At 35.3% G+C, this 12,931-nt stretch overlaps 1 protein-coding gene across 1 annotated transcript; it reads left to right on the forward strand.

Annotated features, from left to right (window-relative positions):
- Positions 1-4,681: 4,681 nt before the first annotated feature.
- LOC149955579 (putative pyruvate dehydrogenase E1 component subunit alpha, mitochondrial) lies at positions 4,682-11,323 on the forward strand. Its single transcript, XM_090165328.1, has 8 exons — positions 4,682-4,787; positions 7,618-7,656; positions 8,017-8,259; positions 8,409-8,627; positions 8,687-8,935; positions 9,002-9,141; positions 10,571-10,679; positions 10,994-11,323. Exons 2-8 carry the CDS (start codon positions 7,621-7,623, stop codon positions 11,183-11,185), a joined length of 1,188 nt encoding a protein of 395 aa, XP_090021454.1. The 5' UTR covers positions 4,682-4,787; positions 7,618-7,620; the 3' UTR covers positions 11,186-11,323.
- The last annotated feature ends 1,608 nt before the right edge of the window (positions 11,324-12,931 follow it).

Consider the following 12,931-nt stretch of genomic DNA (forward strand, 5'->3'; position numbering starts at 1 on the left):
TACGGCACTTGCAATTAGTTTTATTTTTAGTAGCTTTTCCGGTACCTGACACACAATTCCCACGGCATTTACAGCTTACATTCTCGTTTAAACTCATTATTTTTTCCAAATACATTCCTCTTATTATAGACTAAAATTACCTGAATCTAAAATTATAGCCACTACAAATTGAACCACGCTGGATTGCACAATTCGAATTTTATCATCCAACAGGAAAAGCCGGTTTACAGTCTTGTAGGGCGATTCATGGCCGATTCGAATAAAAGTAGTTCCACTCAACTTTGTATTATGTTAACAGTATTTGAAAGATTTAAAAAAATGGGCAACGTTTTCCATAATTAAATTTAAAAAAATACCACATCAATTAAGACTTTTGCTTTAAAAGTCCTTTTAAATTTGCATACCTTTTATGTATTGTATACGCTGTGTTCCGTTTTTGACGTCACTGATGACGTTTTTTGAATGCGCTTTGACCCCCCCGCAAGCCTCCCTTTCCAGTCCCTTTAATAGCATCATATAAAAAAGACACCGAATGCCTCTGAAGCGTACAGAAGTCTCCTTGTAGACCTTGAAAAAGTGTTCAATGAAATTTTCGCATGAGATTTTTGCTTTCTCTGGAAATGAATGATCAACTGTATTTTTAAATGCCTGCCATTCTTGCATCAAACCTAGGAGGATGTATAGCCCTGACGATATAATTTGAGGGAGTCCCGTGGACTCTTCACCCCCTTCGAAAGACTTTTTTTGGGAGTCCCGTGGTTTTTTTCGGGGGTTTTTGACGGGTGGACTGCCGCTATTTACAAGTCTGAGTGAGGGGTTGGGGGGAATGAAAAGCGCGCTCAATCAGGGTTGCCAGTTGGGTGAAAAGTCGCCCAATTGGGGCTACTTTCAAACCGATTGGAGACAAACAAATGCTTGGATGATTTGGGCGATTTTTGGGCTCCTTTCAGTAGATCTATTATTTAGGCTCGCCCGTGCTATTTTCAAAATTGGTCGAACACGTGTTTGTTTTTCTGTTTTTTTTTTTAAATAAGGATAAGAAAGTAACAAAGTCAAAAGTGTAAATGTGTAATGTTTAAATTGCCAATTACGGCTACCAAGCCATTTAAATGTTGTTAGGAACATAGAAATCTCATAGGTAACTAGAATGCTGCCGCCTACGGCCGAGCTTGACGCCAGTTCGCCTTGAACCTTCAGCCAATGAGAGGCCGTAGAGTGGTTCCGCCAAGGAGGATAATAATCCTCCTTGGTTCGGTTACTATAGTGGGAGATAGGTGACGTCATTCTCTCCGGTGACATTAAATTCTTGGCAGAACCGCTCTTTGAGCTCTGATTGGCTGAGATCTGGCGTCGTCTGCCACGGCGTTTGGGCCATTTGCCAGTTACACGGCAGCATTCTAGTTAACTATGATATTTCTATGGTTAGGAAGTTAGATAAAATTTATCCCGAACATGTTCTAATAAATGGCCCTCGAGTGTTGAACGATTTGCCATTAGATTTTTTTAACTGCACGTAATGGGAGTTGGAATGTCAACTTCAATTGCTCAATTCTCTAGTCTGGGAGAAGAAAACAAATGCAAGTGAATTTTGGATAGACGTATACCGTTAAACTTTCAAGATGCCTCTGGAGAGCACATAATGAGGGAATTAGCTGAAGGTGCAATTAAGCTTTTAAGTTTACCAATTTCTAACGCACAAGTAGAACGAGTTTGCTCTCAAATGAACTGGACGAAAACTGATCTTAGAAACCGAATGAATCTCGATTTATTGTCTAGTATATTATATGATAAATTCGGACTAGCGCGAATAATCATCAAATGTTCGGAATTTGTGCCTCCAACTGAACCTTTAAACGCATTCAACCAATCAATGTATAACCAATTAGAATAATCAGAAATACATGAACCGAAATTATCAGCGAACAAATTTTTCTCGGGCGGCAATTTCCCCGTGTGACAGGGGAGGGTTAAATAGGGAGGCCTTGTTAATTTTCCGCCTCCCGCGACTACAGAGAAAATTTCGAATGCACCACGGGTAACTAGACCGCCATCTAGTGAGGCTAAGATAAATTATTTCATCGAAGAAAATCGTGAGCAACGTGGTCTGCAAACCTAGGCCAAAGAATATAAAGCCCCAGGAATGGAAGGATTGATATTTTTGGCCGCGTGTTTTGGCCGAACTAGAAACTTCCGGCAAAGCAAATCAGAGTAACCGGAAACGGTTAACTCAACCCGGTCTCTCTTTAAAAACGAGAGGCGCAAAAGTTCCACTCATAGAAATCTCATAGGTAACTAGAATGCTGCCGTGTAACTGGCAAATGGGCCAAACGCCGTGGCAGACGACGCCAGATCTCAGCCAATCAGAGCTCAAAGAGCGGTTCTGCCAAGAATTTAATGTCACCGGAGAGAATGACGTCACCTATCTCCCACTATAGTAACCGATCCAAGGAGGATTATTATCCTCCTTGGCGGAACCACTCTATGGCCTCTCATTGGCTGAAGGTTCAAGGCGAACTGGCGTCAAGCTCGGCCGTAGGCGGCAGCATTCTAGTTACCTATGAGATTTCTATGGTTCCACTAGACGGAGCTACACCTTCCATTCCTGGGGCTTTATATTCTCTGCCTTGGCTTAGCCGTGTTTTGTTTTTGATAGTGGTCAGTGGAACTGTGGAACGTGGTAGCTGCAGCTAAAAGTAAATAAATTTAAACCTTTTTAACTATTCTTACCAGACCATTTATGTATGAAAGAACAGAGAAATACTTAAGTTTTATTAGAATTAGAAAATATACAAATTACTTAATGGAGCTACTTAAGATATATGAAACCCAGATAAAAATATTTAGGCCTGCAGTAGTAAAGAATATGGGAAGACCAAAGAAACAGAAGGCTACGGAAGAAGAAGAAACTGAAATAAACCACGAGAAAAGAGCTAGTAGAAACATGGGCCAAATAATGATAAATCCAGGACATGACTCTATGCGAAAAACCCGTCAAACAGCGCTAACACCCGATCACTATTGCCCCCTATTGGGAAAAACGCGCGATCGCGGACCTACGTCATTTTGGGAGCAAATTTTTTAGGGACAGTTTTCAAAAATAATACACGTGGTCGTCGTAGTAAATATCCTGGAATATTTATTCACAGTTATCATATATAGTGTGGTTATTAAAGGAAGTACTTATTTTTATACGTACTAAGTTCATAATTAGTATAATATATATAATTATTTAATATTAAACATATACTTTCCTAGAATCGTTAAAATTTATCAAAAAATGAGGGGCCAAATATGGCAGGATTTTCGAATTACAACCGCCACTTATTTACGAATTCCGACTCAGTCATCACTAGATGGCGTTCGGGAAACCGGAAACTTGCTTGATTTTGCCCCCAATTTTTTTTATTTTTTCCTCCTTTTCCCCCCTACTAAAATGGCCGCCTGTGTCTTTTAGTGGACGGCCGATTTAGTACGCGTGAAGGTACCAGAGTCATGTCCTGGATTTATCATTATTTGGCCCATGGTAGAAATAAGAAATAAAAATGATGATTTCGTTTACGAGTAAGGCTACATTTACGTTGCTATTCAGTTTTATATTTCAAATAAAACAAGTACAATTATTTTAACAAAATAATACAAATATTTATTGTTTATAATTCTTAACGTAGTCAAGTTAGTCTAGTTTTTATTAGTCGTTAACTGGGCTTCATTAATTAATAATAACTGATTACGATGATATTTGTTTGAGCTATTCTTTCCTTGGACGTTGCTTCTAATGGTGACAGCCTTTCTTCCACTGACACATGATGCACTTGTAATTTTTCCCCAGCAGCATATTTCATTTATTTGTTTTTCGAGAAAGTTTCGCTCGGCCGTCGCCAGGTTGCGTATTCAACCTTCGCCGCGGAGGTGGGGAGTTTCTCTTTTCGAGGAGGGGAAGGTAGCACGCGGCCACTAAGGTGGGGGAAAACGGGGAACTTGCCTCCCGTGTTAGAGGAATAGGACGCTGATAATTTCGGTTCATGTATTTCTGGTATAATGTAACTTCTACATTTTTTAATAAAATGATTGGTTTGATTTAAAAATTTAGTTTAAGTGAGCTTGTACTATTTGGTTATTAATGTTTTACTTTGGGCGACAAATTGGGCTACTTAAAAAAGACTGAATTTATTTTGGGCTACTTTGAAATAACGTTACGGGCGACTTTCTCAAAAACGACCTGGCAACGCTACGCTCAATTTTATTTTCTTTTTTGCCACCGAACTTTGGAGCCCCTTTAAAATCAATTTAAACTGAATAAAAATGTCGATAAAATCGATAAACATTCAAAACAATTCGTATAAGTTGGCCTAGTTCGCTCTTATCTTAGCTAAAGGTATGCCCGTGCTGTTATGGGTATACCATTAGCTAAGATAAGAGCGAACTAGGCTGATTTGTATAAGCTGGGAAAATTTCTGGCCAAGTTCGCTCCTATCTTGGCTAATGGTATGCCCGGTATGCCGGTATGCTTTTTAGTAGGGGTCCCTTAAAAGGGCCGTAATTCAGTCACACACTATTTTCATCCGATTTGAAAAACAGGCCAAAATAGTTTAAATACTATTTTGGACTGTTTTTAGGGCTAAAATAGCGCATTAGTTCAGCCCGAAAAACGAGCTAAAATAGTAACTGGCTAATTTGGTCCGAAAACTAGGCCAAAATTGACACGGCCTTTTAAATTTGTTAAACTGTTTCGTCTGCTGTGCTATTAGGAATTTAACTTAATTTGGAGAAATTCAGAGAAGCTCTTTGTAAGTATATAGTTTAAATGATAACTTCATTTAAATTAAATGTATATCTTTTTTCACGAAGTTTTGGCGTATATAATAGGGTACTGTAATGGTTAGGTTTACTGTTACCGTTTTTATCAACTGTCTAAAGTCACCTCAAAGCCTTAACCTTGGGCAGGGTTTAATTCTTTATTTTTCTAGATAAATAAAAATTATTTAAATACATTTACACTAGCTAAATTAATTAGATGGACTACATGATATAGCTCAACGCAAAAATATGCTGACATCAACCATTGAAAATTTCTGGTGGACATTGCTCCACTAGTTGTATAGGTGGGAGGATAATTTATTAAATCACAATGTTGAGGTCTTATGTAAATCTGCGATCTTAAAGTTTGATGTCTTGTGGTTTTAGCAACACTGGTGCACACTTTACATATTTGACAACCATGCACAAAAAAATTCCTTTTGAATTTCGGGAATGTAGGTGGATTCTAGCCTGATACAACTCCTCAAAGACCTCAAACAAGTGAGGCATTGAACTGTTTTGGCGATTTAGGGTAGGTTTGGTTAAGTTAATGAATTTTATTATAATTCAACAATTAGATTAGGTTGATTAGTTAAAAAAATTAGAAAATGCTGGGAATTAGTTAATTATTATTTTTTAATAGAATTGAGGGTGTGTTGATAATTTCAATATTACTTTTCAAATGTAACATAATCAATTATAAGTATGCCTCTCTATATTATTACCATTGAAAATTTTCGTATGAGACCATAAATGCAAAAATTCTAATAATCCTTTTACTATTGAAGAGGTTACCATGGAAATGAAATCATATATTGTAATATTTAGAAACTCTTAAGGAATTCTACGCGTTTTCACAATGCACTTTACTAACTGCCGTTTCCCAATAGTAAAGCTGATGACACGTTATTCGTAATTAACGTCATATACCATGAACGAAGTTTCATGAGTGATTATGTCACATGGTTATATGCTTAACAGGGAGTCGTACCATATGCAACATAATCATTTTACATACGCTTGTATCTACCAACACCTTTGTCAGATTGGTGTACTAATCATTCTACTTAGCAAGCTACTACCTAGAGACATAGAAGAAAAAGAGTCTGCCTCGAGAGACCTCCATTAGCTGCTACCATAGGTTTCCTGAAAACTTCGAACATCGCCAACCTCCCTCGTACCTGTATGCCAGCGAGCCAATCTTATTGTTCAAATTCAAATCTTTTTTTTTTAAATACTACCCATGACCCTAGTAGGAATTCGGGCAAACTCATGAATAAAGCATGTTCAAAGTGCTATGCCCTTCAAATGTAATCATGCGCAAGGGGGAAAAGAACATGACAGAGAAATTGAAAATTTTTAAGGCACACTGAGGCAGAGTCTAGGCAGACTCTTTTTCTTCTATGTCTCTTGTTACTACTTGTACCAAAATCTATTTTTTACTAATTTATTTGTCCACACAGTGGCTGTCAAACATTTGGTTTCTTAATAGTTCATATCAGGAAAAAATACCTATATTTTTTTGGGCAGAAGATTTAATACTATATTAATAATAAGAAGATATGTTTATAACCTGCATTGTAACAGGCTGGATGCGATACAGGGGAAATTAAACCACAAATAATCACTTGCGTCCCTTCTATAATAAGTTCTATTGCTTTAAGACCTCTACCAGTTTTTATAGAAGAGGAAACTGAAGTACTTGGGGGAAAAAAACCCTTTAACAGGCAGGGAAAGAGCTTACAAACTGAACGCAGGAGTTGTTTGGAGTTTTCACCCAGTGCCACTAGCCCGGGCTCCTCTTGCTGCGAGGCTAAAGTGTTAACCATTTTACCACCCTTAAAAACTATAATAAAAAAAATTAAATTCAGGGCGACCACAGTTCCTATTTTTCCTATAATTTAACGTCCTTCGTTTTTTCTCCTATAATTTCATTAAATTTCCTATAATATCCTTCATTTTATCTCAAAAGTCTGAAGAAATTAAAATAGTTGATATTTTACCTTTAGAAGTCTTTTGAAACGTCCTAGTTATTAAAGATGCTTATTTCCAACACTGTTAGGCGATAGTTTTCGACTATTTCTATCAGTTATCCACTTTATTTTGAAGGTTATACCCATTTTAAACAATTTTGACAATCATTTTCTCTTATTGTATAATTAATTTTCTTCTATTTTTTCCTGTTTTTCTCCCCAAATCAGGGAAAAGTCAGGGAATTTAAGAATGGACCTAAAAAGTCAGGGAATTTTTAGAATTTGTATAAAGTCAGGGAATTAAATTTTATCTTGGCACTTTTTTAAGGTTATTTTTTAGACCAGATCTATGACAAATTATATGATTATCATTTATTTCCTTGAAAGTTTGGCTAATTTTTTCAACATTGCAATAACCTTTTTACTGAAATTTAAGTTCATTAAAATTTATTAACTTCTGATAAAAGTCAAATATAAAATAAAAATTTGGCCTTAAAAAGTCAGTGAAAATCTCTTAAAATGGTCAGGGAATAGTCAGGGAATTTGAGTAGTGGTGCAAAAGACAATTTTTATGTTGACAAACTTTTTAAGAACTCTAAATCTAGTGTCCACATCAAACAAATTGCCTATTACTTATAAATCTATCCCAAACTTCCACAGTCTTAAAAAATAAATTTTACATTGTAGGTTTTTCTCCCAATGTTGTTTTCCTTGGTATTTTATTTATTAAATTAATTTGTATGTGTCGGACTCTTTTGTAAACAAGATGCTCCAATTAAATCTTAATTTATTTATTTGGGAATCAAAAAATATGATAATCAGTATAAAGTTATTTTAATTTTTTCAGAAAATGGCAGCTGCTAAAACAATCATCCAGTCTTTAAAGGTTAGTATTCACCGGTTAATGTCGGCTAATCTATGGAAAATTACACATATGCCCTCTTAAAAATAAACCTTAATTGCTACTGCTACTACTACTACTAGAGAATCCTAATACACTTTGTTAATCTTTTAATGTCATGTGAATTTGATTTCTCACAAAGTGTATAGGTCATTTTTCCTTTGGACAGACTATGTTATGGAAGGTGTTATGTATATCACCATCTCAGGCCTTTATCTCAATAAATCAACCCCCCCCCCCCCCCAGGCTGAACAGGAATTTAGTTGCTTGTTTGACATTAAATATCTTGCACAGGTTCTATTTTCTATTCATTTATAGTTTAAAAAAATTTTGTTTAACTTTCAGAGTAACATCATACTGTCATTTGGCTCTAGAAGTTATGGCACAGTTTCTGAGGCATCATTTCAAACAAAACCATATAAGTTGCATAAGTTGGACAGTGGACCTTCAACTGATGTTACTGTCACAAGGGATGATGCTCTTAAATTTCACCGTCATATGATGACCATAAGACGGATGGAAGCAGCAGCAAACAGTCTTTACAAAGAGAAAATTATCAGAGGGTTCTGTCATCTTTATTCAGGCCAGGTCTATAAATTTTTGCAGTTACTTATGACTAAAATAGTGGCATTGAAGTCGTCTAAACTTGCTGCTAAACTTAAAAGGGCAACAGAAGTGGGGTAGGGGACGTCTAAATGACAAATATATTAAAATAAAATTTCATTTATCATTTAAAGGAAGCTTGTGCTGTTGGCATGGAAGCTGCAATTCGTAAATCAGATAGTGTAATTACAGCATATAGAGCCCATGGTTGGAGTTACATGAGAGGTGTAAGTGTTAAATCAGTTTTGGCTGAGTTAACTGGACGTGAACATGGTTGTGCAAAAGGAAAAGGCGGTTCTATGCACATGTATGCCCCAAACTTTTACGGTGGGAATGGAATTGTGGGTGCCCAGGTATGACTTTTTTTTCAATATTTTTCTCTGTTTTGTTTCAAGTTTTTACTATACAATAGGTTCCCCTCGGAGCTGGAATAGCATTTGCTAATAAATATACAGGCACTGACAACATTTGCTTGGCCTTATATGGTGATGGAGCTGCCAATCAAGGACAAGTATTTGAAGCTTACAATATGTCTAAACTTTGGAACTTGCCAGCAATATTTATTTGTGAAAATAATGGTTTTGGCATGGGGACAAGTGCGGAACGAGCTGCTGCTTCTACGGACTATTACACTAGAGGAGATTACATTCCTGGAATATGGGTATTTAACAAAATTACAAATAAAATAAAATTATTAAATAAATACTCTATAATCTGTTACTAACAGGTTGATGGTATGGATGTTCTAGCAGTAAGAGAAGCTACAAGGTTTGCCGCAGATATCTGTAGAGCTGGTAAAGGACCAGTTGTCATGGAAGTTGCTACATACAGATACCATGGTCACAGTATGAGTGATCCTGGAACTAGGTAAACAATTAAAACTGAAATTTTTAGAATTTAACCCCCAGTCATGATAGTATTGGAATTGAGTGGTTTATCGCTTTCATGAAATTTGCTCTACCTTACTTATTTGCCTTCCGACATAACTGAGGTGTAGCTGAGGCTAAAATCAGGATTTTTTAGAACTGTCTAAAAAAAATACAAACTAAATAATTTCAATGAGCTATAAAAACAGTTGGCATTCCGAATTTGTAGCAGACAAATATTTTAACGTAATTATTGTTGGGAATTATCATCCATACCCGTTTAGGCTTATTATTTGATGGCATGGAAATAAATGACAACGAGGCATCCTTTTGTAGAACAATGTGTAACAATAAACTTTATTGTTTTATAATAAAAAACATAACGAGGCAATCTCTAGCAGATGACCCTTCCCTTTTTAGGGTCATGACATAAGTCAACAAAAACAAAAGAACATATACTACAGACTACACAAGTGATAATACGTGAAGCATATTCGTTAGTGCTTGTCATTTTGACTATCAATTATGAGAGAAAAAAAGGCTGTAAATAAGTAACTTAGTTCAGCAAAATTGGCTGCGTTTGTCGATATGTACCGTAAAGACCCTTCGACCAAAAAATCTCCCATGAGGTAACCAGGTATTTTAAATTTTCCATACTTTTTTTGAGATAAATTCATAAATAGCACTGCCCAAATCCGATTTTGCAACTGCAAACAAGGGTGTATCCACGATTTTATTTCAGGGGGCTTTTGAGGGAAAAATTTCAAGGGGGGGTGGTTGCTGACGGAGGTTTCACTGATTTTTATTAGACATCCCCCCCAGTCATCAGCATTGCGGTTGGGGGGGTTTGAACCCCCAACCCCCCCCCCCCATAAATACGCCCTTGACTGCAAATCAGAGTTTTAGAACTGCCCTTTATTTTAGCCCCTGAGGACTGGTGTAGTGGGATTAGTGGCATCATGTGAGAAATTTTAACAAAATCCAAAGATATGATTTTAATAGGAGCATAAAAATGTTATACTCGACATCATTGTTTAACTGAAATATTTTCATGCGGCTTTTTATCATTATAATAACCAGATTGTTCCCGTTCTTTTTTTTTAATATTTTAATTGTTGCCAATGCCATCTATTAGTGCCTTAAAACCTTTGCGTAGAAGTGCTGTTGTTAAATAGTAAAGCTGCTCAACCATTCTCTACCAATATACCAATAACAATGATAATACTAATAGTAAAAATTTATTAACAAATATAATTCTGGTTGTTGATTTCATTAACCTGTAGCAAATTTCAGTATTTATCTGTAGAATTATAAATGGTAGAATGTTAATTCAGAATAACTTAAGAATTATTAATTTAAAAACCTATTTTCTTTGGGTGTTTTTCCAAATTAATCAAACTTGAGATCAAATGTTTGATTTCACTCTTTAGTTACCGCTCAAGAGAAGAAATTCAAGAAGTTAGACAGACCAGAGATCCAATTACTTCTTTCAAAGACAAAATAATAACTGCTGGTCTAGTCACAAATGATGAACTGAAGGTAAGAGCTTATATAAATTCTACTTGTAAATCGTGGAGAACTTTGCCATGTTTTTTCTTCTTAAAACAAATTTATTTTAAATTAAATTCTTATCTTGACGTGTTATGTTTTGGTTTTAAAGAGTTAGCAATTTTAGATCATTGTCTTTAACTTACTCAAAAATGGAAACCCAGCTTCGTATGTTAATTAAGAATAAGATGAGTGTTAGCAGATTGCTGTGAGTACCTGAGGTTATATGAATAGGCTACCAAAATGTCCATCAATTACTGTTTAAGTGCAGTTTCCACATTTTTTAATGTATTCTTTAATTTCAGCAAATTGAGCAAGAAATTAAAAAAGAAGTTGATGAGGGAGTGGTGCTTGCCAAATCTGCCAAGGAAATTCCCGTGGAGGAACTTTATGCTGATGTTTATTCAGATCCCTTGGTTGAAAAAATTAGAGGAATTACTCCATTTACTGAACACTACCATAAGAAACTTGGGAAATTAATTAACTTGAAAATTTAAATGTTAAATTCATGGGTTTTTCAAAGCCTGGTGATGTTAAAATCTCTTTAGATGAATGTCATAGAATTGTGTAATTTTATTTAAATGTACAGGCTTGTTATCTATAGAAAATAAAAACCTTTATTGTTTGTTTTCAAATTTTCTAAAAATCCCATTTAAAACTTTATATCCATTCTATCATATAGAATGGTCATATAGTGTTGAAAAGTACGAAAATTTGATGCACAACCAAGTTCCATAGTCAATGACTTTTTTTACTGATTTATCTAATATAATTTAGTAAAACTTTAAAGCCAGTTTTTTTCAAGAAGAAAATATTCGATAGTAAAAAATTTCTTCGGGATAATCCATAAAATTTGACTTACAAGCTGGGCAAAAAGAAAAAGGCTTTGAAGAAAATGAAAAACCTTCACTTTGTTTCAGCTATTAGCAACAAGCACAGCATCCCACACTAGGATAACTTAGCTTTTCTAAGGTCATGCATTTTATTGTGTATAATTTTCATTGGTTAGATGCTTTAGCACCTGCTGCAGTTGGAAGGGGAAAATCCCAAATTGTTTTCCCCCTGGTCTGTAAAAAGTTCAGTTAAGGCTTTTCTTATGAAATGTGGGAGTCAGCATGTTTGAAGGCTAGCTGTGTACTCCTGGTGTTTGTTGGTCTTAGGTTTCAGTTAAGTGTAATGTTTGAAAATTCTATTCAATATACAATTGTTAATATTTTGCTTCTTCCGGGTTCTTTTGTTTTAATGATTTTACTTGGGACTAATTACTATAGTTATATTCTAGCTTCCTCTAAATTCAAATTTCTCAGCAGAGTTGAAGGCAACTTGCACAAGTACAAAGGATTTGGCACGTTTCACGCCACCAATAAAACAGTTATTTATATATACATCTTTTAAATGAATTAATTTTCCATTATTACAATATGAGGTAAAATGTATCCCCCCTTTTACTTAATTAAATAAAGTTCAGTGGAAGCATGGAATGAACACATTCCTATGTTTAGGAAGTTGTACATTTCGGAACTTAAATAAAAAAGGGTGTATTACATCGTGGTGGGCAGCCAATTTCTATATTATAAACCAATCCTTTACTATTCGGTACATCCTTGAAATTTCCTACAAAGTTTAAAACGTTCTTATTTATTTAGAAATATAATTTGCGACTGAAAATTAGTGGTTAATCCTCTGTTGGCTGATGACTACTGTAAAGAATCAATTGCTGGCAGTGTCTCTTATACCGGTTTCAGTCTCAAATAATTGTCATACCCGTATAAAACATTTGCACTTTGTCTTAAAATATCCAGTATATGATACATTTTAGTCCTGTTTTATCCAATACATGTATAGTAAAATGTTAGGTCTATGCTCCCTGCCTTGGTTTTATGTACTAATTTTCCTCATGCACTGTAGAATTTTATTTAAATACAGCTGGTAGTTAGCTTTTTTTAAAATCTAAAATAAATTAGAATATATTAAAATTATAAAAACAGGGTTGCCACAAAATTTTGATTCAAATTCCTTGACCACTATTTTCCCTGACTTTTTAAGGCCAAAATTTTGTTATGTTTTACTTTTATCAGCAGTTAATAAATTTAAATGGACCTATGGGTACGTTCAACAACTAGGAAACGGAGTCAACGGTGGCAGCGTTGGAGCGTTGAAAGTTGTTGAACGACTTCTAGAATTTCCGGTATTGATGTCACGATGCTCAACGGTTGAGGAAAAAACTCAACACCTAGGGGAGA

This window comes from Leiobunum rupestre, chromosome 2, assembly GCF_980474605.1.
Source record: "Leiobunum rupestre chromosome 2, qqLeiRupe1.1.hap1, whole genome shotgun sequence".
Lineage (NCBI taxonomy): Eukaryota > Metazoa > Arthropoda > Arachnida > Opiliones > Sclerosomatidae > Leiobunum > Leiobunum rupestre.

Bases quoted from the DNA above. Each gene is read 5' to 3' on its own strand.
- LOC149955579 (XM_090165328.1), top strand. From the start codon at position 7,621: ATGGCAGCTGCTAAAACAATCATCCAGTCTTTAAAG. The intron at 8,936-9,001 runs GTATTTAACAAA...TGTTACTAACAG, and splicing joins ATTACATTCCTGGAATATGG to GTTGATGGTATGGATGTTCT. The intron at 9,142-10,570 runs GTAAACAATTAA...TTCACTCTTTAG, and splicing joins ATGAGTGATCCTGGAACTAG to TTACCGCTCAAGAGAAGAAA.